Raw genomic sequence first — 25,923 nt, 5'->3', positions numbered from 1 at the left:
TCTTAGAGCTGCTGAATAATCAGTTCAAGAATAAAGGAACATTTCTGCCTCTCTGACTGAGATGGGCTTTTTTTGTACAACCTAACTTGGTGACTAATCCCTACCCTACTGCCAGAGAATGCAGAAATCATGGGAAAGGACTTTGATTTCACGTGGCCATCGCCCTGCCAGTCTCCTGGGCAGAAATTTGCTTCAGATAAACACCTTCCAGTAACCTTATAATGCTTTTCAGATCCATGTCTCCTTCCTCACTGCTGCAGAAGTCAATCAACAACAATCAAGTTGCACACAGAGGGGCACGAGACCTGTACAAACCAGCAACATACCACTTTTAAAAATAAATATCTGGTCCCCAGACTCAGGTGGGCATTTTTCAGAGATGCACATAATGATGGAACTATATGGGTTCAAAACTGAAGGCCAGAGAGAGGTGATGCTGCTAAGAGAAGTTGTCCTCACTGACTGGTAAGACACTCGACTTCAAGAGTTGAAACTCATTTCTGCATTGTTGACTGTTCTGTATGGATCCAGGCAAGCACATGGAACCTCTATCAGAGGTTATCTGAAATCCACTGCATTTTTTTTTGGTGAACCAGGCCTGATTGACATGGTCCTAAAGATACTGGTATCTGTGAGAAGTGATTTTCCTGGCTGCAGCTCATCACAGGCACACTTTACAAACTGCAGGGGCTCCAGCTAATCCCTCTGCTCCACCACAGAATAAAGTCAATCCTGCTAAGAGTGCTGATAGTCTGGACAAGAAAAAGACTTCTTTTCTGTTTCTATGGTTGCAACAGCCCTTAAAGAAAGATATAAATTTCCCTGCAACAACTAACTGCATATTCATTTTAAGGTAGGTCTAGTTCCAGATTCCTGAGACAGAACCCTCTACCTGTTCCCAACCCCACAAAGCCAGAGCAGCAATATAGAAAGTTTCTAATCTCAACAGAATTCAGTGAGCAGCACGATTGGTTTGGTAAATAAACAAACAAAATAAAATAAACCCACCAAAAAAAAAACCAACCAAAAACCCACAGCAAATTTTCAGCCTCTATGTACAAAACCAATGCAAACAAGTGGAACATTCTAGTTATATTTTGTAAAACACACGTTTGGGATCAACAAAACATCAAACATCCAGACCCTAGATTACAAAAAAGATCTATTGCCATCTAATTGTCAACCCCAAGTTTAGACAGTCCTTGTCGGAAATCATGTAATTCATCTATCTTCCCGTCTAGTACATCTAAAAAATTCTTTAATTCAGTTTTAAGGTTGGTCTGCCTATGTTTGTTCTCTTCGACTTCTGTCCTTAGCGTTCTGACTTTCTCTTCTAGATCTTTGTTCTTTTTCTCAGCAGCCTTAAAGACAAAAGAGACAATAAGATGAATCACAGAGAAGAAGGATGAGCAGCATTTCATAGATTAAAGCAACAAATGGCAGCAGGGCTGTGAGAGTTTGCTCGAACTTCTGTAAACTGATTAACACAAGCACCTCTGAGAGCAACTGACATGAGCTTGTCTGATTAAAAGCCCACGCAGGAAAGGACACAGATTAACTGGAAAAGATGCTTTGCATCAGACTTTGTCATTTGGTTGATATCTTCAAATTCAGCTGGATTTAAATCGTGCACTGTGCATACATTTCTGTCATTGCTACAGTTGCAGAATTAGACACCGTGCCATCAATTACATACAGAATTATCTACGGTGGTTTAACCTTGAAAAACAAACTTAGGAAATCCTGTCTGAGGAATAAAGTTGCTTTATTCAGCACTTTGGGATTTATTGGTATTTTTTTAAAGTTCTACTTTGCCTGATGGCTTATTTATCGATTGGATTTTACTTCATCGATGGGACTGCTCATTTTTGTTCTCTTTTCATGTATTAATTTATTGCATTTCCACAAGACCTGACTCAAGGAGGCAATGCCCAAAGTCCAGCTGCTGGCTGGGGCAGGGCTCCCGAGCCACAGGCACATGCCAGCCCTGCAGAAAAGGGATGGCACAGCACACAGACACATCCTCAGGTGAACTTTTACTCCTGGTGCTGAGCAGCTTTACTCATCTCCTTCTTTCCCCAAAGCCTGCCCTGGTGCCACTGCAGCAATCAGCCCCAGGCCTTGGGGAGATGCTCAACACAGGTGGCAGTGGTGCACCTCTGTGAGCCCAGAGCAGTGGAAACACGGGATACAGGATGGCCTGGCATTGCAGGAGATGGGTGCCACATCATCCCAGGCAAACCAGTCTCTGCAATGGAGCCATTTAACCACTCCTGTGCTGGGAACAGCACTGTGCATTTTGCATGTAATTAGCATTTTTTGTTTTTATGAACTGGAGCTCTCTCGAAACACTGAAGTCTGAATAGAGAAATGTATACAGCTATGGGAAAAAAAAGCAAAGGAAAGGCACCAAGTATTTTGAAATTAATTTCACTGCTAAACTGTACCTGCAATTGTTCAGATACAGATTCACATTCTGACATTAGCTCTGGTATAATTTCACCCTGCTTTCGAAGCTCTTCCAGTTCCTTTGAAAACATAAAAGAAAAAATATTAGTGCAAGCTTCAATTTAAAACATAATGGAAATCTGAAGATGAAATGGCTTTGCATATTTTATTGTATTCTGCACAGTATTTGGATGGAAAATAATCAAAATAACCTGCCTGCATTCCAAAATTGCTAATTTTCTACAAGAATACATTTTTTCACTTTAATTTTTACTTTGCATTTCTAAAACAGGCAAAGTAATCCAGTCTCTTGCATGAATTCCATGAATTATATTAATAAAATCTTAGCCTAAACCATATACCTATGCAAAAGATGTATTGAATACCAGAAAAATCTGAATGGCTGTAATGCTACAAGTAATTTATAGATGGTAGCAAAGAGCAAATTAGACAATTTCAATGATGTATGACAGCAAAAAAAAAAAAAAAAAAAGGCCAGTGGCTTTACCAGCTGCACATACAGAGATATCATTACAGAACACAGGTGTAATGGGCTTTCCTCCATGGTACAGATCTGAGAACCACCTACTCCTCCCCCAAAATCTGTATTTGGTTCTGTCCTCATTACCCAGACTGAGCAGACTTGATGAAGGGAGTTAATGGAAAGATCAACAGCAGGAATCCATATCTCTGTTGGAAATAAAGACAACTTGGAAAAAAGTGCAAGATCCTCCTCCAGAAACTGCCCACGTAGGTGATGATCTCCAGAGAAGGCAGGGGTACACCCCTGGACTACCTGCACTTGTGCAAAGCACTTGGCACTGTTCCACACAAGAGCCTTTTCTCCAAGTCAGAGATGTGGATTTGGTGGAGGAACCACCTGGAGGACAAGCATCTCCTACATGAGGAGGGTATCAGCAGCTTCTCTTACATGGCCATGCCATGAGCAGACTTCATGTGGGTTTGGATTCCAGACCATGAAAGATTACATATGGGTAGTTTAGAGCTAATCGAGAACATGCTAGTGTAAGCATGAATTTTTAAAACAAGTTAGTATATTTTCAGTTTAAATGGAAGACAGTCTTGTAAAATTCACAAGTCAATCAATTTTCTGGTTCATTTGGTACAGTAAAAATGTGAATCTTGAGGAGAATTATAGGAGAGAATAAGGGTTGTTATACATGCTATTGCCATAGAAAGGCTGAGAAGACAGCATTACATTTTCCTTTGAAATATAGGGCTGAAAACCACTCTATTTATGACAGTGTATCAAAATCCATCTCCTTAAACTATTTCCTTGCACCACCACAAAACCTATTAACAGCAGTGCTTTTAAGAGCACCAGCAGAGATGCTGTAATGGCACATGGCAAACTTTATTGCACTGCATTTCCTCTTCAGCCAGCACAGAGCATTTGGTCACTGTGACAACAGAAAAAAAACACTTCCCATTATTTTCCCCACTCTTCTGGGGTTCCAAGCCATCATCCTCCTTAGAAAAATTAACAGCCTGTAATGTCAAAAATTACAAACTGGGTCACTCTAGATGAATCTGAATTTCTCACTCTTGTCATTAGTCCTGAGGTCAAAGTGAGACCATAAACCAGCAAAGCTGAAAACTGTGAGCCATCCAGAATAAGAAACAGGACATGTTACACAAATGCCAAATTATTTTGTAAACTATGTCTTTTTAACAGCAATCCTGATGCCTATGGGAATTTTCAGCATGGGGAGAGTCAAATGAATCTGTTCTCAGCACACATCTGTCTGGCTCTGGGCACCAAGTTTCACCACTGGCTCTTCTACAAGGACAGGTGTTGTGTACACCAAGGCATCCTTTTCTAACCTCTGCCAAATTGCAGTGTGCAGTCACAGCACATAACACATCATGGAACTTGGATGGAGAAACACTACCAAACAAGGGACTGTCCATGGAAAACCTAGAAACAGGCAACACCCCAAGATACCAGGCTGCTTCTGGTGGTAGGTGAGCCACTCCTCAGCAACAATCTACACCCAAGAAGAGAAGCAGACAGTCCCACTCAAACATGAAGACACCATTTCTGTGTTCAGGGCACTCACCAACTCTTTGTCCTGAAGTTCTGTTTCCAGTTCCTGGAGACGTCTACTCAACTGTGCATTTCTTTCCTTCTCTTTATTTATTTCATTGCATTGTTCCTCCAGTTCTTCAATCTTTAAGAAATGTCAGACATTAGATGAAATTTCTCAAATTTCTGAAAATCTGGGGTAGAACACATCTGATGAAATGGACATGGGATCTGCTTCCTAAATCATAGCATTGGCTTCACTGCAACCAAATTATCACTTTTTTCCTTCAAAAGAGTCAATTTACACACCCACTAGGAAACCCTGAGTCTCTATTCTCTCTTACAGTCTCTCTTATAAGTACTCAGGAATGCACAAAACACTGAGCTGCTAAAATAAGTGGAACTGGGGATAAAATCTGCAGTTCACTCCTATGAAGCCTACACAAGGCTACAAGGAATGGGTTTTCTTAACACAGCAAGAGGAAGAAATCTCTTGGGGGTTGCTTATTATTCTAGCTGGTGTATGAGGGACACAACATCAAAACTTTGGGGGAGAACCAGTTCAGAGCAACATCTGCTGCTTTGTTCTCTCGCCCAGGGATGTGCTTTGCTCTCTCCAAACCTCCTGCTGCCAGCTCTGGACTCAGCTCCCAGGAGATGCACTTCCCACAGGCCGATGGACCAGCTCATTAAAGTATGTACTTTAATTCTCAGCTTCGTGTTGCTTTGGGATTATAACTTCCCCCATTTGAAGGTAGAGCGATATGCAAAAAATTCTGACCCAATTAATAAAGCAAAAGGAGCTTCCCAGGGCACTGCAGTGGTGCAGTGTGAGCATTGAGCAAGGAACCTGCTTGGGGGAAAACCTCAGAAAACCTCCCTGCATGGAGAAAGACAGCACATTATACAGGCAGTGTTGCTGCACAGTCTGGCTGTCACCAGCATGATGACTTTGAAGAGGCAGCAAGGTGGTGTTTTAATAATTTCTTCTCTAGTACAGCTACTGGGATGTGGCATGTGTTGATGAGAACAACTTTTCCCTGCAACAATACAGAAAGGATAATAACTACCCTGCAAATTATGATATTTTCCCATAACATACTGTTCCAGTCTCTCATTTCTCCCCTATCCACAAGAGGCTGGATTTATGAAGCTAAATCATGTAACAACTAATATTAATTTGTTAATGTAACATCAGTTAATACAGCTGTGGTTTGATCTCTGCATTACCACTGTGCACCCATAAAACACAAGTGAACAAACAGTGAGTATTGGCCTCAGAAAAAAGGTTGTTCCACAAGGATTTTCAGTGCCAACAAACAACCCAAACAACTTCCAACACTGAAATACTACCTGCAGCCTACTGACACACAAAAAGACACGTAATTCCTTCCCTCTTCAAAAGCAAACACTAAACAAAAAAAAAAAAAATCTCACCAGACTGATAAAATCTGATCTCTACTTCAAATGTCCCAGTAATCCATCTAAGCAGCAGGAAAAGGATCCAGCTTTTCCAAAAACATTTAGGATGAATGAATTGCGGGTGAAAATATCCCTGTAAAAGCAGTGCTCATGGAACCCAGGATCCCTTGTGCCCAGGATCCCCTGTGCCCATAGGGGCTGTTGCAGATAGCACAGTATTATCTGAGAGATGGTCCTAATGATTACTCTAAACCAAGACTTCACAGATTTAAACTTCTGAGTTGTTCTCTGCTGTAGCCATTGCTAGCCCTCCATCTTACACAAGTGAGAAATGTCTCAGTAATGAAGGGGAAAAGGCTTTTGCTGATGCCTGTTGGCAGGTTTGTGGATGAGATGCGCCAGGTGTTATTGCTGGAGGATCCAGCTCACCACCCACATTGCTGAGGGAATAACTCACATCCTCATTCTCCTGCTCACTGCTGGGATTTGCTTCTAATACTGAGTGAATGGAGTGGTTCCCAGGCTGGGCTCCAGTGGGTGACCAGGCCACAACCTCGCCTTCTGCTCATCCACATCTGGCAGTATTTATTTAAGTGAGCTTTGAAAGGGATATGCAAAAGCAGCCCCGTTTTCAGAACCTTTCTGGCTTCTCTCCCCAGCCAACAGGTCCTGCTGACACCACATCTCCCAAGTCCTGAAGTGGGGAACTTGATGTGGCAGCTCCTCTGCTCCCTCCTGCCCGCTGTGTGCGGAGGGAAGCGGCTGCCTGAGCTGCCCACCCGCCCAGCTCCCTTCCAAAAACCAACCCCATCTCCCAACACACACTGCGAGGAAGCTGCAGAGAAAGAAAGAAAGAGCAGTGACTGGAGCTGCTCTCCTGTGGGCATGTTCTGCTACCTTGCCCCTCAGCTGGTCGTTCTCCTCCTTGCAGGCTGAGAACTGCTTCTTCCAGTGCTCGATGCTGGCCGCCGACTCCTGCAGCGCTGTGGACAACCGTGCATTGCTCTCCCGCAGCGACTGCAGCTCCGTCTCCCACTTCTTCACGTTGGATGAACTGAGAAAAAACAGGACACCATGAGGTGGTTTCACCTTGTATTCCTGTGAGCTGTTATGCTTTACTTGACTGCAAACTCCCCCACCGCGGTGTGTTCACCATTAATTTGTTGCAATAAGAGGAAGAGCACTCAGATGTGTGTAATTGCCTTTAGCCATTAGATGCCTACAGAGAACAAAAGCCTTAATTTGACTGTCTCTGTCAAAACAAAGGGATCTGCCATTTCCAGCAGCAGTGGCCTGCGTCTGGAACAAAAGCCCTGCTGTCAGAGCAGGGTCCAGCTGCCCATTTGCACCCGGGGGTCTCACCTGGCAGTGCATGGTCCCTGTCACCTCCTGAGCTGTGTGGCTGCAGCAGCTGGGGCTGGGCACCTGGCACCCCTGCAACACAGCCACTCTGCACATCTGCAGATGGCACAGCAATTCCAAATGGAAGATTTCAGGGGGTTGACACCATCTATATTTGAATTTATTTTAATGCTGAGTCTTAACTATAAAAGTGTTACATAATGCTGCAGAATTAAACTACTCATTCCCCAAAGCTCTGAGCTGCAGCACAGAGCACAAGATTAGAGGGTGAACGGGAGGAAGGCTTTGAAACTCCCTGTGTGCAACTTGCTGCCTGCCTGTGGAGGTGTCTTCAGCAAGAGGAACGAGCTAACATTACTGTTTGAAACAGGTTAAGCTACTGAAATGTCAATAAAGAGAGATGTTGCACTTCAAACATAATATATGCAACCTTGGAATTGCTCACTGGATAACGCTGCTTACAGTGATGCTTTGTTTTTTAAATACCTTTTTAAGAGTAGCTTGATCTTGTTAGATTTTCTTTCCATTCACAGATACACATTCACATGCAAGAGGCAGACAAGGCAAGATCCCAATAGAGAATTATTCTATTTTAATGTTGTAGCTTTGCATATTGCAACGCCTGTATTTTCACTACAGCTGCAAATTACTATTCTCAGCATTTTCAAATTATTTATCAAAGCACATAGCAAAAAATGTGATTTCAAGGGGCTCTGTCCACAATTTAGAAATATCCCCTAAGACTTCCAAGCACTCTGATGAAATTATAGTTCTCACTTCAACTTTTTATGGTCGAGTTCATTCCCTTTCATAATTTTAAATATCCATATCTATTTTCATCAAAGTAAGTGTATCAAACTCAAAGAGGAAGAAAGATTGCCTTCACATGTTATCAGCAGCAATCGCTCCCCTATGGCTTTAACGTTATTTCTGCACTTCTAAAACTTCATGAAAGAAGATGGTTATAACAGTTGGCATCAGCAGAATAAAAGAGAGCTTATTTCCTCACAAACTACATCAGGAATAAATGAAATGGGAAATATTTCTCAACTGGATACCAGGAGGTACTTGCTAAAATCTGTTCATTCATCCATTCTGCAGCACGATTTAAAATTAATTACAATCTGAATAATTTCTGTTAATATCATTATCCATCAGATAATTACAGCATGCTTTTCCAGTGCAATTTAAGTTCTACAGGAACTTCACCTTTGGGCTAGAGCAATTTTTAATTTATCATTCTCAGATTTGAGATGTGCCTCAGCAGAGCCACCATGTGATGCCTTCTCGTCGTCTGTGCCATTCACACTTGAAGCTCGAGTGGAAGATGGTGTTTCACGTCCAGACTCCTGCAGCACAACACACAAACGAACACTGGGTGTCTCCTGCATCTCCTGCAAGACCACAACACCAATTTCTTTGTAATCTTGATCCCACACCACTTGGCTGAGACCTCGGCTCTCCTGGCAGAGCAGCGGTAACACACACATACCCTTTTCATCTTGGCTGCAATGCTGGTCTGTTTAAAAAGAATGAAAAAATTACAATGATACACAAATGGAAGTTTAAAGCGTTCAAAACTTTAAAAAAATTTTTTTCCCTGATAAGGCTTGTGTTTTCTAAAAGTTGTTTGGTTTTTTTAAGATAATGAAACAATGCAACACACAAAGTACAAAGAAACAAGCAAACAAAAATAATACTGCTCCTCCAAAGACATACTATTCACACACTGCTTGGCACTGACCTCAACAGAGAACAAACAAGGTGAACTACAAAGACCATGACCAAAGGCTTTACAAAATGAGTATCCAAAGTCAGCCACTCACATTGATGTTTGTGGGCCCCACAAACAGGGGTGGTTGCAAGGCTGAAACCATTCAGCAGCTTTTTCTGCTCATTCGTCTGAATTCCTCTCTGATCAAAATCTAACTTTCCCCCAAACATTAGCCCAGGCCAGGAACACCTGCTAAGCAGGGTCCACTCTTACCTAAAGCACTGCACACAAAAATACAGCCAACCACTAGAGACTGGGACAACACTCCTTTTCTTCGGTTTTTAGGACAGCCAGACCTCGCTGGACGCGGAGGCAGCGGCTGGCACCAGCTGCTGCCTCGCAGAGTTACCATGCAGAGATCCAAACACAGCCTTCTTCAACCCCCTGCCCCTGCTCCCACACCACTGCTGCCCACTGCCAAGGGAGCCCTGCACACAGAGCCAGGAAAAGCAAAGCCCACAGAAGTGGGTTGGACAGATGACAAAAAGAAGGATATCGATGAATCTCATTTACTGTCTGCTGAAGCGCTACGCTGACTTACTTCCCAGTGACTCAAACTGTGTTTAACAGCACAAATCAAAGGATGTATAGCTTCCCCTGTTATTAAAAAAGTTGTAACAGCTCAAGGACTGCTGAAAAAAAAATTAGATTGAAATGAAAGTAAAGGGCATGGAGGGATGAAAAATATTCCTCTGACAATGCTAATGTCCAGAAACTGACAATTACCTTCAGCAATCTCAATTTTATATACTTTAAGCTGGCTGCCAGAAGCTGGCACAGTCCATTTGAAAATTTAACTTTAAATTATTTATCCTGTATGTGTACAGGTATTAAAACTAAATTACAAACCTGTGAATGATTGCTTGAGGTCTCAATTTTCTCTTGAGATCTGTCTCTTGCAAGTTTGGCAGCTTCTTTTACTTCTTGGAACTTCTCTGCAAACTAGAAAAAGCATGAAAGATATTTATTAACATGATTTATCATCTGTTGAACCATTAAGATTGCTATCTTCATATGGTATAGATGTCCAAAAGCGAACAACTAATTTTAATAATTTAAAATTTTTGGCAAGAAAAAACATCTTAATTCTTTGGCAGGATGGTTCTTCCAAAAGAAACTAGTATGTTTCTGAAAGAGGGACATTTCTATAACTCTGGCCAACCACAGTAACAGCCCATGGGGGAAAAGGAACATTTGGTGTCTCCTGGTTTGATTTGGTTCTGTTTCCTCCTCCTTCTCTCCTGTTGACAGTGTATTAAAGAAAAATATACTAAAGACATATGTTTAGATAAAAATATTATCAATGTCTTCTATTCCCAACAGCAAGTGAATTCAATTAAAGAATGCAAATAAGTTCATCTTCAGGAAGTAAGCAAGGGATTATCAAGACATAGGAAAAAGGAGAAGGCAGATCTCAATATATGATGAAGTCTTACGAAAACACAACTTTTCTGCTCTAATTTTCTTATTACTTTCAAAAATAAAGGTAGAAGACTTCTATAAAGATAAAGGCTCGAATGCTTCCTGTAAAAGCGCTATATCAAACTGGGGGAGGTGAGAGGAAGGAAAGATAAAGATAACAATCCCAACCTCTATGAGTTGCTGTAGGACATCTGCTCCAAAGCCAGCCTGGCATTTTTGAAATACAAGTATTATCACAGCCAGTCAGGGTTTCAGGGCTTCAAACACTTTAAATAACATTTAAAATTTTAAAAGGAGGATTATAAAGATGGGAAAAAATGGTATAACACATGATTTACTTTTAAAATTATGATGTCTCCACTATAAGAATAGGTAACTTTATCTTTCAGCTAAAACTGCTTGGTCTTGCTTGCCTGTGTTTTGAGAAACTTAAAATGCTAGAATGGCAAGACATTTTAAAAGTAAAAATATAAACAGATGTATTATTGCACAGTTTATGACTAAAGGATTGCCATTATAGCCTTGGATAATTCAGAACACTTATGAAAAAACTGTAAATGAAAGCATGAAAAAACCAACCAATTTTACAGTTGAAGAATAAAAAGAAACATTATTCACTTAGTAATCTTGCCTTCTAACTTTAGATTTACAGCAGGTATTCAGCATGCTGTCAGTAAAATGCTGGGACTGTAGAGACCGATTAAACAAATCTCCATTTGGTCTAAAAGAAATCCAGATTTACACATGGAGGAAATGGTAATTTCCAATAAACACACACACACACATCATGGTTAATCCCACATTCCAAAGGGTGAGTGACTCTCTGGGTGCAGCCTGTGATGTGTGGTGATGCTGGTGAGCGAGGATGGAGCTCTGGGGTCCAGCTGTTCCCTTTGCCACAGCTGACGTTGCCCTTGGATGGCAGCAGCTGCCATCTGATGGCATTGCAGTCTCTGCACACACAAATGACTTGATTACCTCTCTAGCACTCCACAGATCGTTAAGAACAACCACATTACATTTGTGCCTTTAGTGATTTAACTCTAACTTTACACAAAGAGTCTCTCCCGCTGTGACAGAGCAGATATAAGCAGCTGATTATTTCTAAAATATTATATCAATAGTAAGTTCTACATTTGTGTTTCTTGAGGGTAGTATAAGGCTGGTTTGAGTCTGCCTTTTATAATAAATCTTCCTCTTTTACGATAAATCTCTTCATCTTATGTATGGAAAATTTATGAGGGTTCTTCATGGACGATACAAAATATGAACAGACAAAAAGAATTGGAAGTGATCTATCAAATTTTATTTTGCAGCTATCTTCGTAAAGCACACAGGAGACTGCTGTGAAAAATTATGTGAGCTGGGAAGAAAAGGACATTTTTCCACATTTCCATAATAAAAAAATTGCATATGATTGAGCAACGCTAATCTTCAATACTAACCCCATAATGACCTCATTGCATAAACAATTTCAGTCATGTCTCTAGCTCGCCAACACATGTATTAAACACATTTGCATTTAGAAAGTGATTGCAGTTGTGAGAGGGGCAGTGCCAGCCCCAGCTCTGCAGCACTGCAACACCCACTGCACAGAGCAGAGCAGCAGGTTCTGGAGCCACCCAGAGCCCCAGGCTGGCTGAGTGTGGCACAGACACAGGGCCAGATCACCAGGAGAAATCAGAGCTGGTTTCTCCCTAGTAACCAACTGCTTCTGCCCCAAACACAAATAACTGACAAATAATTGGTACCACAAAATCATGCCCCACCTCCAAGGTCTAAGTTGACTGACCCATCAAACCATTACAACAAAGGGGGGTGCTTAATGAATGCCAAATTCCTAACGAAAAAGTGCATTCAGTAAATGAAAACTTGGTATGTATGGTCTCAACAGGCAGTGAAAATCTAAATATATAAGAATACCAACTATAAGAATTCATGATGTTTCCTCTCCTTAGCTCCATGCTTGCCCTGTGGCAAGGCTCCCAAAATCAGCAAAAAAACCCCAAAACAAAACAAAAAAACTGGAGTAGGAGAGATGCCAAGTGAATACCACCCCGGCAGTCCATCGTGGGTTACAGGACGTGTCTTCCCACGCCGCAGGAAGCTCTGTGACTGAGCTGCAATATGGAGAAGATTTGCTGCTATCAACACTTGTGAAGCCTTTTGGTCAGGCAGCTGCAGCCATGAGCACTGCTCGCTTAGGAGCCTTGGCCAGTGAAATTTAATGGGGACTTGAGGATGCTACTGTGCACTGCACAAATTATTTAAAGGCTGTTCAAATCCACAGTTAGTTTGTCACCAGGAGAAATATATATATATATTCAAATAGACCTCCTTAGCATTTTATACATTAAAAAGCATGATTTTGTATGCATAAATTTTAAGCTCCTGGTCTGGCATTATATTTTATGTCTCCTACTGACAAATTGTGCCAGTATCAGATGAAACAGCTGCTCCCACCCAAAGCAGGCTCATAAATATTTCATCTCCCTCTCGGTTTGCAGCAGGCTGGGTGATGTGACAGCCCTGGGGGAGCACCGCTGTGCCGTGACCCACAGCACACACGTGCTTTTCCCGTGCTTCTCCAGGGATGAGCCCTCAGCACGGGGCAGATGGGTTCCCAACAAGACTATTTGCCCCAGAAAGTGCCCAGTAATTTGCTCTATCCCAGGCAGGGCATGTCCAGCTCTGATGCCAGCTGGACCAGCGGCTGTGCTGTGTGCTGGGGCAGTCTCTGCCCCGAGCTCGCTGCCCTGCAAGGCAGTGGCTGGCACACATAATGTGCAAGAGTGCAGAGAAATAAAGCCCAGGGCTTCCCAGGGGCCAGAGGCAGCTGCTTTATGATGTGCAAAGTCTGGCTTTACTGGGTTTCTCACCCGTATAAATCTTTGTCCCTATGTCCTTGACTACCTGCAGCTCCTCAGATGTAGCACAGCCGCCTCAAAGCACCCTGAGCGACGGCAGAAATCTTCCTTAACCACTTTGTGTGCAAAGCTCAGCACCCCAGTGCAGCACCAGCCCCCTTTCCACAGCCACACACCGCCAGCTTCCCGTCATTCCTGCCTCAGCTTGGCTGGAGCAGCGTTTGGACACTGCCCTGAGAGCCTTGTGATGCACAGGGTGGGAGGGGAAAGGAGGGTCAGCGAGCCCTGCAGAAGGGGAAAGGGACCCTGAGTAGGACATCAACTTTAAGCCCTGGGATTTTCCCAATCAATGTGAATGGTAATTAGGTTACTGGGTCACGGAATGCAGTTTTCATTAATGGCTCATGTTTAATTTGAACTGCTTTTCCCTATAGGTATGGATTAATGCTTTAAGTTTCTCAAGAGAAGCAAAGCATTAGAATGAGGCAATGCCTTTTATTAGGCCAAGCAATGTACTTAAAAATGCAGTCATTTTTAGGCATGCTAACCTCTTCTCCTGCCTCATTATTTTCCGTTGCTTTCAACGAACATTTTTCAGCTTTATTTATTTATATTTATTTTAAGCCAGGGCTATTGATCTCTGGTTTAGGGGAGTTTTAGTGTGCCCTTCCAACTCCTGACTAAGCACTTCAATTATTTCCCGTAAAATAGGCAAGCTTTAATTTATATCTTTTATAAAAGTATAATGATATTAATATAAAATGAAACTTGATTTTATTATTCCCAATGCACTTATATAGCTGTAATCTCACTCTCAACTCTGATCTTTCTTACTAATGGCTCAATAATTAAACTGAGAAACATAGAAAATAAAGGAGTATCTTTGTCCCACTGCTTTGCATGGTGGTAATAAACCAGATTTCCTTATATTTTTCAGCTAGGTAACTGTCAGAGTTTTGGGGTTTTTTTCCTTTTTAAAAGATCATCTCAAGCTATTTTCAGAAGTGCTCCCCTTAAGCTCCCTCTCAATATTCTGACCAGAAAAAGTCTTCCTGCTGATTTGGAAAGCCTTCCATGCAAGTAGAAGGTTGTATTTTGGGCAGTGGGCTCTTCAGCAGGTAATGCAGCGCAAACAAATGTGAAAAATGACCTGGAAAGAAACACAGCTGGTGCTGGTGTCTCTGCACCCACAGGACAGGTTATTCAGACTGGCTCTGGACTGGCCACGTGAGCACTGATGAGCTGATACCAGCAATGCATTTCTTCTGTGTTTGATAAGGTCTGCAGAACATGGTAAAATTTCTCTGATTAGGGTGCAAGGTCCTCCAAATGTACCTCCTGCCTTACTATAGTGAACCCAGTGCCTTACTGCATTATTTACCTCTCTTCTGAGGCAGACTCAGCACCACCTGCTCCACATGGAACATGGTGCATGTTCAGCCCCAGCCTGCCACCGAGGCACCGTGCAGAGGTGCAACTTCAATAATCCAGGATTAAAAATTATTATCCAGAGGTGCTAATTCTCCCTTTCAATGTTCAAAGGTTGCATTATATCATGCTTATCTGTTACTCAAAACAAATTATTCCCCTAGGTCCATTTTAATCCTCCCCTATTCCCACACATCCTATTAGCTACGAACACCTCTTTGTCCCAGGAGTGAAGAATATGCCCAGGTGAAATGAGCAGTCCTGTAAGCATCATAAAACATAACCATCTCCAGCAACTCTTTTTTAAACAAGCTTTGCACATCATGCCTTTATCATCCCTGGAGGACAGATGAATGCCATGGCACTTTTATGGGCAACCCAAGGCTAAAAATAATTTAACATATGAAAAGCAAAATAACTTTTACCTTTAAGAAACACTTGCAAAAACGCAATTCTCTAGAAATTGTGAAAACTTATTAAGACAGACTTAGTAAAATAAATTCCTATAACAACTTGCTTGATAGGGAAGTCCTTCTAGTGCAGGGCTCTGCCTTTGCTGCTTTAGGCACCACAAGAAACACCTTCTTCTCCTGATCCTTATTAAAGCACAGGAGAGGACAGCAACATGAGAGGCTGTGGCATGCCCAAGGACACCCTGCTGAGGTCACTTATGAAGCCCAGTGCCAAGCAGCCAATGCTTCAGGAGTCAAGTATGTGTTAGCTAAGCTTTTTACCACATGAACAAACAATCATCTCAGCTGCTTGATAAGCACTTGTCAAGACCACTACTCCAGTGAGAGAGGAGTATTTTCAGGTGCTGGTTATTCACAACAGCAGGCTGCTCTAGCCTTACAAGCCAGCCCCTAGTCCAGGGAAGTGTTTCATTAATAGCAAGCTCAGGATGAGGGGTTTGGTGCTCATGCAGAGGCAGTTTTGTCAGGCAGCCTGACACCAGCCCTCGCTGGCCACCCCTGTCCTGCTGCCAGCAGCACTCACTGCCACCCCCAGACAGGGGGGAGCTCCAGGGATGAGCGAGTTGCAGTGCTGAGAGGACCTGCAGGAACACCCAGGCTGGAGATGTGCTACTCTGCATTAAGAAGAACAAGCCAGCCTTTGCAGCAATGCAGTGAGCCCTGTTACCTTGGTCAGCTGCTGCTCGGAGGGGAAGCCCAGCCCGAACACAGTGTTGGCTCTGCTGTCTGCCCACTGCCCGAACTTCTGCGATGTTTTAGTGAAGGTCATGTTGGGGGTGATGGTGCTGTTTATGATCACCTGGTCACAGACAGAGCAAAAAAAAAAAAGAATTAAAACGTACAAGTCACATCGGAAATGCATATCCTAGCAACGGTATCATCCAAAGCAATTAGCAGTCTAAATTGGGAAATTGCTGCGTTCAGAAGATTTTTTTTTTTCCCAAAACAAAACAGTTTTTTTCTTGTCTTAATTTTTGAGGGAGTTCTGATGCTTTGTCTTGTTTTTCAAAGTACCATCACACCCTGCAGCTGAACGTGGCTGCAGGAATGTCACTGAACTCAGAAGCAGGGTCAGGAGCCACAGAACTACCCTGGCAGAAATGCAGATGCAAAATTCTTTTTTTTTGCATTAGGAAGCCATGCAGCCACTGCCCCAACAGGTGCCTGTGTGAGGCCTCCAAGCAGGGCATCCACCAGTAACACCTGAACTCTGACCTGCAGGGCACAGAGATATTCCTGCATCCTTCCATTTGTCCTCAGGCCTCCTCAAGCAGGGTACCACAGACATATCAGAAGTTTAAAACAAAACCACACAGTAAAAAACAAGACAAGGAGAAGCTGATAGCTTAACAGTGAGTTTAACTTGGGAGGGTGGTGAAGTGCATCACCAGCAATGCATATGCAGAATCAAATTTCGGCCTTGGAACAAATGTTTTGCCTCTTTACACATGTTAACTTTACATATGTTACTATCTGCTTCATCACAGCCACACTGAAAGCAGCAGTGGTTCTTGTAATTAAAGAGATAGCCAACAAGAGGAAGGCTGGTAGATGAAGTCTCTGAGGAACTTAGTGGAACAAATACAAAATGTAGTCTTGCTAAAAGGAATGAGGTATATGTCAGTTCATTATCAAAAACCTTAACTTTATTTTCAAGATACATCATTATATGAGTCTAGCGACTTCTTCCCCTGGAAATTAATTCATGTACAATGTTCTTTCTGCTAGCAGAATAAGAGCTTTCTTTAGTAATGCATACCATCATTTCCAAAATGCAAATTATGCAGTAATTAAGCCCAATCTGTGGGACAGTTTAATTAACATGATCAGGAAGTATCCTGGCAACATCATTTACTACGTATTCCAAGCAGTTTTTTCCTAAACTATCATTTACATTTAGCAAAAAGTGTGAATTAAATTTACCAGAGGAAGATCCTTACTTGCTTCCATCCCCTCCCTGACTTTGGACCACTGTGCTGACACTTCCATTTACTTTCTTAAAAATTACTCAACTTACTTCCCTCTTTTTGCATCATCACTTTCAAACAAACCTTTGATTTTCTGCCATTCCACACCACTGGAAGTTTCACCAGAAGGATCAAGACAGAGGAGAGCCAATTACCCCAGAAATTGTCCTTTGCATGGGAAAGAACAGGGCAAGAAAGGGGGAGAGGTGACCCTGCAACCAGCACAGGTCAACACACTCTGGGCAGACAACACAGAAATTGTGGATGCCCCATCCCTGGAGTGTTCAAGGCCAGGTTGGATGGGGCTCTGAGCAACCTGGTCTGCTGGAAGGTGTCCCTGCCCACAGCAGGGGAGTTGGAACTGGGTGATCTTTGAGGTCCCTCCCAACCCAAACCACTCCGTGATTCTCTGATCAGTTTTCAGGGTCCACACATCCTGAGTGGCCGGTGCACAGGCAGGGGTAAGAGCAAAGCTGACCAGATGTGTTCTCCTCCAGCTGTGCCACAGGAACAGCCAACATAAAATCTAAGTGTCATTTCAGTAATGTAAATTAAAAGAAAACCAAAGATTTTATCTAGGGGTGTGACGATACAAGGATTTCATGGTACAAAGAGTCAAAAGAACAGGAGGAAAAGCTACCACCAACCCCAAAAATCAGGGTGCTTTTCAGAAACTTTAAAGAAACTGCTATATGTATATTTCTGGTTTTTTTAAAAAAATCTTACATCAGACAGATAAACCACTTACAAACATCTAGCTTCTCAAGCTACAGAATTGATTTTAAAAACTATAAAATTCCCAGAAATTTCTAGTCATAGGAAGTATTATTTCAGTCCTGGTATGCCTATCAACTTAGACATCTGGGGGAAAAAAATATAAAATGACCAGTTTAATTGAAAGGCAAAAGCTTTACTCACTGATAGTTGACCCTGAGAAGAATAAAATTCCTCCATACCTCCTACAATAACCATTGAGAAAATACAAACATATAAAAACACACACTGAAGTTATCTTTTACAACACAGTTCAGTATTATGAGATGTGATAAAAAGAATAATGAAGACTGAAAACTGTAAACCAAGGAATATCTTACTGAGCAATGAAATGCTCAATGCAATGAAATGCTACATTGGCTGAGCACCTTAGAAGTTAATTTTTTTCTATGGCCAATGGAGAATCCAAGGAAAGGTTGTGGTGAGCACACACCTCTGAGAAACTGACAGTTCATCTGTTAAATTTATAATAAGCTGCTATTAGTGAAATTGCCTGGAAGCTGTCTCTACCTTTCCCCTTAAATCCTCCTCTGTCAGTCAGGCACTTCAGAAATGCTGCATTCCTACAGAGAAGTGAAAGCCTGAGCAGAAGCTTAGGAGATTAAATCAGAGCTCATGTTTCTATGAGTTCAGAGGAGATGGATGCTGCGGGTACATCGTGCTCGTTCAGCCGCTCTTCCTGCCCATCCCCAGCCCATCTGCCTGTACACTCATTCCCACAGACCTGGCCATCATTTCAGAGCAGTGACACTCCACTGGCAAGGGAACAATCACGCTGGTTGTGTTCAGGAGAAAGAAAGGGCGCTGTGGTTTCACAGAACAATGAACCCTGAGGCTTGCAGGTGTTGCTGCCAGGTAAGCCAGCTGACCCCACTCCTGTGGCTATGGGAGACCAGGAGGAGAGTGCTCCCCGCCACTCCTCCATCCGCTGGGCAGATGGTCTCAGCTGGGGCAGGGGGAAGCATTTGTGACCACCACAGTAGGAAAGGTCAAATAAACTGGATTTTTTTTTTTTTTTAATTTTTTTTTTTTTTTTTTGGTGAAAGTATGAGCCAAAATTTTCAAATTTCAAAAGAAGGAGACAAGTAAAAGGGCACTATTTTGCTACAGGCAGGATGGGCCCTCAGGCTCTTTTACATCCCTACCTGCAACCCAGCATGATAATTCTGTAAGAAAAGGCCACTCATCAATTCTAATGAGCCCTTATGAAATACTTTGCATTAGGTCCTCATTTGTATAATACACACAGAGTGAAATTCCAACTGCAACACAAATGGAATAAACTTGTGGACTTTCATCCAGGATAATGGATTCAGAAGACAAACTACTCTCCAATCAAATGCAATCAATCCCTGAAGTGGTTAAAGAGTTCTCCCTAAAGAAAATGGCAAAGAGAAGCATAATATAATAAGCACCTTACAGAATAATAAACCCATTCTTCATACTCAGGTGTCCACATGTGGTTAAAAAAATCTGCCTTTGCACTCACCTACACGCAAATGTATCAGATGACAAACGTTCCTGATACACCTGCAGGAGCCAAGCAAAATCTCATACTAATTCCACCTCCTTTGGGAGAAAATCATACCTGAGAGATCTAAATTTTTATCTGAAGAGGACACAGAAGTGTGTTTGCAGCACAAGGTAGCGCTGCCTCACCCAGAAATGACTCCAGACGTTTAGGAAGGCACCGGGTACCTTCATCAGATAAAAGAGAATGCAAATAAGCTGGGGTAGAGCAGGACATTCATCGGCTGAAACACACCCATCCTGCTGCCTTCCCACAGAGAGAAACTGCCAAATAAATCAAGAAGGAAGAGGTCACAAGACAACCTGAGTGTGTAGAAGGAGAAAAACGCATTGGCAGCTCCTGCTGCTCGTAATGTACGAGCAGAGCCCACAAATGCAGCTGCTGCTTCTTTTAGGGGGACACTTGTGGTATTTAAAGGGCTCCACTCCCACACTCCCCCTGCCACAACAGCACCCTGGAGGGGAAAAGCTGATGTGGCTGCTGGAAATGGACTCTCCAAGCTGCCAAACAGGCGAACAAGAGGTGACCAGGCCGCTGGCAGCTGGAGCACGGCTGGTTTGCCAGCTTGGCTCCCAGCCAGGCTGGGATGGGTCCCAGGACCCCATCCATGGGCCTTGGCCTGCCAGGATCACAGGAGGGAGCAGCTCAGGACAGCCAGCTCAGCTCTGAGGGGAGGAGAGCAGTGACTGACTGCAGAGGGCACTTGGCAGAGCTGCTGGCACAGCCCCAAGGAGGAGGAGGAGGAGGAGGAGGATGAACACACTGAACACACCGGCAGGAATTTGCCAGGACACGCAGCCAAGGGGTGATGAGCCGAGTCAGCCAGCCCTGCCATCAGCTTCTCTACCTAGGAAAAGCCTGAAATAACAGCTATGAAATAGCTAATAAATGTGTTGGCCAATGTATTTTCAAACTGTGTTAAATTAAATCAGAAAAGGACACCTTATTCTGGGACAAGAGTGCCAGGTTAGGAATTATTCTGGAATTTCCCCTTTAAATTCACATCACCTGTTACTCTGAAATAACCACACCTCCAGAAAAGCCCCAAGGCTCCAAGCCATAGGATCTACTCCTTAAGACTATACTAAAATCTTCCAATTTCATTTTTACACCTCTGAATATGTGCTTCCCATTTGCAGCCCTTGTGAAATTTAATTTCCTCAACCCACCAGGCTGCTAATCTTCAGTGAAGATGTATCCCAGTCTAAAAACAGAATTGCAGAAGGAAAGAAGCTGCTAATCCTCTGGCCATAGCTATCACAGGCTCAGCAGGTTCTTCCAGCTCATCAAGTCGACATGAATCAGAAGGGCTTGTGACACAGGATGTGAAGATGAGGAGTCAGAGGTGGATTTACAGAGAAATTCTCCCTTTATCCCAAATATTCAGCAACAATTTTGTGGAATTATCCCACAGACATTTCCATGATCTGTATTATCCTTTGCACTCTCTACCATCCTTCCTACCTCTGCTTCTAGACAGGATGTAACATCTTCTCACCAGTATTTATGGTGATAAACTGTTCATCTCATTTCTAGTCCTAGAAAGCAGTGCACACACACACACACACACACACACACACACATTATTAATCAAAGCAGTGGTAATAAAGGGAAAAAAGGTCCCTTGCTGAGACCACCAAGCTGAGTAAAGCCAAGGAAGCACAAAGACACACAAAACCAAAAATAGCAATGGCACTTGTTCTAGCTTTGCTGTATCTGCTGCACCTGACACCTACATGGCACTTTTCCTGGGACAGGCTGAGGGTATGGAACAGCCAGATTGGGAGCACTGTACGTGTACATTAAGAAGAGCATTGAGTTTCTCCACTTTGCTCTTCCTCCTGCTCCACTCCCCTGCTGGTGCCTGAGCTGAGCACAGGGGAGGCACAGCTGGCAGGAGTCACTGCCAGACCCCTGCTCTGGTTACCCTTCATCAATCCCCACAGTGCTGCCAGCCTGGCCTGCTGCTGCTTTTCAAGAATTTCTGCTCTACACAGATAACCAGGACATCTTCTGCCTATCACTGGACTCCAAAATCTTCCACAGCTACACCAGGTATTCCTGCAGGAGGTGGGGCTGGCAGAGGAACTGCAGTGGTTCCTGCAAAGGGGGAGACACCAGGACATCTCACCAGACACACAGGATTTGCTGCAACCCTTGGCATTTACCTCCCATGCTGAGCTCCTTCTGCAGAGAGGAGACTCCTTGTGTGAGTAAAGCCTCTCATGTGCTGCTGCTGCTTGTTTTATAGGGAAAAGGGCCATTTCCACAGTTGCACATAGTGCTTTTTTTCTCTTAAATTGCCTTACATCCCCAGGATAATTCCATGAATGATGAGATTCATTTTTAACCCCAAAAGCCAAAAAATAAAAATAAAAAAATTCCATACAATTCTTGTCCTCCTTCATAAAAGAGATGTAAAAATAGCTCCCCCAATAAAAAGACTAATAACTGTTTTTCCTCTGATAAAATACCTCTGTTGTAAGGCCCTTACTAAGAACATGTCTAAATGCAACAAAAGTGGGTTCATGATTGTGCGAATTCTATTAAGTAAATCTCCTGCTACACCTACTCCATTGCTCTCTTTTTCTTCCCAAGGTAATTAACATCTCTTCAGAGTTGGCTTCCCACCTCCTCCACCCAGTCTAAATCTCTAAAATCTCCTATTTTTGCTTTGACATCTGACTAGAATTTTTTTTCCTTTTAGGCACAGCACACACATCCACCCACCCACACGATTCAAAGCACCAGCAGCTGTTTCATGAAGAAAATCTACAGCAAGGGTTTTCAAACCCCCTGGAACAAATTGTTACCCAGGAATTTCATGCAACAATTTACAAAACATATAAAGCAAGATGCTTGTGTATTATTTTCATATGAGAAATGAGATTCCCAACTTATCACGGGATAAGGGAGAAGGATACAGTGGAGACTGTGGTTTTTTCCTGGTGACTAATATTAGGGTGAGGGAGAAGGCTGCTTTGACTACAATTATAAAAAATTATAAAACTTCCCATAGACATATCATATTTATGTTTTGGAAGATTTAATTAAAGCATATATATAATCTTTGTGTGCACTATAACCACATCTCTAAGTTAATTATTTAAGCACTGATAATTTTATGCATTCTTCAAGCTTATGACAACAGCCTCACTGAAGCCTGAAGGTCCCTTCTGAAAGGCAGGAATGGCACAACCCCAGCATCATTAAAGACTCCCCTACTCTTTAACAACCTACACACCCCAGGAGTGGTTAGCAGTAGGATAGCTTAGTTCCTCTCCAAAATCTGGAAGAACTGTCTGTGGGCATGAGAATGGCCATGATGGACAGGTACATTATTTTTAGGAGGTCCAGGATGTCCAGGTTTTTTACAATGACCTCACATGGTTCCAATGACCTCTCTGGCACGTTCAGCTCCTCCACATCACACTCGAGTCTGGTGATCAGAAACCTCTCTGAGTGGGCCAGTTACTGAAACACTTGTTTTGGCAGAGCTTCTCTGAGTAATTTTATAGAGGGGTTTTAAAAAGGAAAAATCTACTCAGACCAAAGTTTCCCTACTTGCTGTTAAGTGGTGCAGCAAGAAATCCTAAACACGGATTTGAATCTTTTCTTTTTAGTAAGTAACAAATTTAATTTCTGGAAAGGTCTTTGCAATCTCCTGGATTCAGCTGTGTGTGGTCTTTCCAGAGCCAGTGACACATCCACACAGCACACATACAAGCAGAAAAATGAACCAGATAGGAACAAACAGTGGCAGATGTGCTTCTGCTCTTCTGTCAAGGATACAGCTGTTGACAGCACTCTGGTGTGTTTTCTCCTAAGCTTACTAACCAGTTTCTGAAGGATTTACTTCCAGAAATAATCCAGGAAATGAACAGAGAATTTTTCACTTTTCAAAGTTAATAACTTGGAAAGAGATTAATATAGAAACATTTAAGTGGTATGAGTTCTACAGCTCTAGACTTTAATTTTTTTTCTAAACCAGAACACAACCTCAGGAGATGATCATGATTTCTGGTTGATTCAATCTCAAGTGACCCACCAAATTTCCTGGCATTTACTTTGTTCCCTTTATCAGATTTTGACAAACTCTCTTTTTCACCTGGAGTTCTAGGTCTTTTTTTGTGCAAACATTTTAAACTTTTTCCTTCTATTCTTGGCTCATGTCCACCAGTATTACTAGTTCTGAAATTCCTATTACAACTAAGCCCTAACCATTTTTTCTCATCCTATGAATACTCCAAGACCTGTTCACACAAGTGCACCCAATATAACCAGCTCTACCTATCTAAACCTGTCTTAGCAACTGTTGGACCATTCTCCTGCAGACACAACTCCAGGCAATGTACTATCCTCCCAGTTATTAAATCCTGCACCTCCCCTCAGCCTGAATTTCACCTTAAGCAAATAAAAGATGATGCAAGTGAGTAGTCTCATCCCTGGCTGACAGCTCTGCTTCTCCTTTCTGCTGCATTCCTCCCTCAACAAATTCCAAAGAAAATGTTCTCAAGTTATTTGAATGTTTAGAGAGAAACCAAAACTCAGGCAAGTTTAATCAAGACAAGCACACCCCTAGCACAGACACCACAAATATTTTCAGATCATCAGAGACTGTTCTTTTCCTTAATTTCTTTCACTCTTCAAAGATGTCTTTGAGAGGAATACGGAGTCCTGGTCTATGGAGCAGAAGGATCCAGCACACACCTCAGTGTGCTAACCCCAGATATGATCCCCATGTTAAAATCTCCATTTCCTTTCCTATCTGAGTCTCTCCTACTCCAGCTTCCCCTAACCCCAACATTCCCATTTGTCTTTGATCCTCCACAGGATCCCTTTGGAGCATCACACTTGGGGCACACCCCATGCAGCCCCTCCTGCCCTGCACCCCAGCCTGCCCCAGAGCAGCCCCTGCCTACGAGGCACCAGCATCACCCTGATGCTGATGGCATTTTCTCACCACTGATGGCAATTTCTCCTTAAATTGAGAGCTCTCCCTGAATCATCCCAACTGATGCTAAATAATCTGGAAGATGCATCACCACAACTGTAATACCTTTAAATGAAATCAGAAAATAGCTATTAATATTATTAATTATTTACTGCAAGTTGTTTCACGGTCTGAGTGAAAGACAGGTTCCAGCGTAGACAGGCTGGTGGGCTTTGCCTCAGGCCAAACAGATGTTCTGCTCTCAACCTGATCATTGTACAAAACGAAGGAGAACTTCTCTACAAAAGGAGCAGCTGCACCTTGGAGAGCATTTCAATCCAGTTTCATTAGTTACAGAACAACAGGACCAAAAGGCGCCACAAAAAGCAGCTTGAGATTACTCAAGCATCTTTCACAAAGTCTTTTGTTTAGCACTGCTGGTATTGGAACGTGTCTCCAGCAGATGAGTATCATTCTCCAGCAAGGCCTGGGAAATCTGAACCAGGAAAAGTACAAAACACACCTGGTGAGACAGATGAAATGACACCAAAATATTTCAAAGGCTTTAGTATGGATTAACAGTGTATACACACTGATTCTATTGTAGTTGTTCTGTCTCAATAGTATTTATCTATCCTATTCTTATATATTCTATTGTCTGATTGGGGTGGTCCTGTGCAGAGCCATAGAGCTGAAATTGATGAGCCTTGTGGGTCCTTTCTAACACAGGATATTTTATGATTCTGTGATTACATAATGTATATAGGAAATCATAAACCCACAACTAATGGTTTTACTTAATGGTCATCTCAGTAGCATAAAAGCAATGAGATGTTTATTGTAACATGCACACAAACTGTGCACACTGGAGGGCAGGACTATGCACCAAAATTGTATTTTATACCATATTTTGTATTCCAAAAGATATAGTATAATTTTTATAGGAGGCATTTATTAGTTCCATCTGTTGACTCTGATACCATCTACAGTGCTAAAAGTCATGTTGAAATTAGCACCAATAGTTCATGAAATAACACACTATGGTAAAGAGGGAATGAAGGCCATCAAATATGCTTAAATTTCTGTATTACAGTAATCAGCCAGAGCAGTATTGGAAAGCTCCTTTTAAAACATATGAAAGTACGGACAAGAAGGCACAAATACTGGATCAGTGAAATCAGACCTTCAGAAGTCAAAACCTGGACTCTTCTGCCCTAATGCAGTGTCACCCTTAAGCTAGATGTGTCTTCTGGGCACGGTGTTCCATGCTGCCTTTTGAGGAAAGGTCATCAGAGCGTCACATGCTGCTTTTGGAGGAAAGGTCCTTTCCATGTTGGTTCTCAGTGTCAGACATTAAAGTAATACTGAGCTCATACTTCCCCCCCATCCATGTTTTGTGGCTGGCACACTTTCTGGGACCACCAAAAAATATTTCCCACCCAGCCTGGAAGAAACTGGAGGGCAAAACCAGCATG

The 25,923-nt window shown here is 42.6% G+C and overlaps 1 protein-coding gene across 3 annotated transcripts in view; it reads right to left on the bottom strand.

Moving 5' to 3' along the window:
- Window positions 1–1,077: 1,077 nt before the first annotated feature.
- HOMER2 (homer scaffold protein 2) overlaps window positions 1,078–25,923 on the bottom strand; it is a 53,399-nt gene continuing 28,553 nt past the window's right edge. The window contains exons 3-10 of one of the 3 annotated variants that reach the window (XM_086848855.1): window positions 15,911–16,042; window positions 9,903–9,995; window positions 8,772–8,798; window positions 8,489–8,673; window positions 6,815–6,971; window positions 4,530–4,640; window positions 2,448–2,528; window positions 1,078–1,361 (exon numbers count right to left, since the gene is read on the bottom strand). In XM_086848855.1, the coding sequence (XP_086704981.1) occupies window positions 1,173–1,361; window positions 2,448–2,528; window positions 4,530–4,640; window positions 6,815–6,971; window positions 8,489–8,673; window positions 8,772–8,798; window positions 9,903–9,995; window positions 15,911–16,042 (975 nt within the window). In that variant the 3' untranslated portion in view covers window positions 1,078–1,172. The remainder of the gene's footprint in view (window positions 1,362–2,447; window positions 2,529–4,529; window positions 4,641–6,814; window positions 6,972–8,488; window positions 8,674–8,771; window positions 8,799–9,902; window positions 9,996–15,910; window positions 16,043–25,923) is intronic. The other 2 variants (XM_086848856.1, XM_086848858.1) reach the window with 2 other exon arrangements.

Source organism: Cyanistes caeruleus, chromosome 13, assembly GCF_971803275.1.
Source record: "Cyanistes caeruleus chromosome 13, bCyaCae1.hap1.1, whole genome shotgun sequence".
Taxonomy (NCBI): domain Eukaryota; kingdom Metazoa; phylum Chordata; class Aves; order Passeriformes; family Paridae; genus Cyanistes; species Cyanistes caeruleus.
This window is presented reverse-complemented; position numbering and strand designations above follow the sequence as displayed.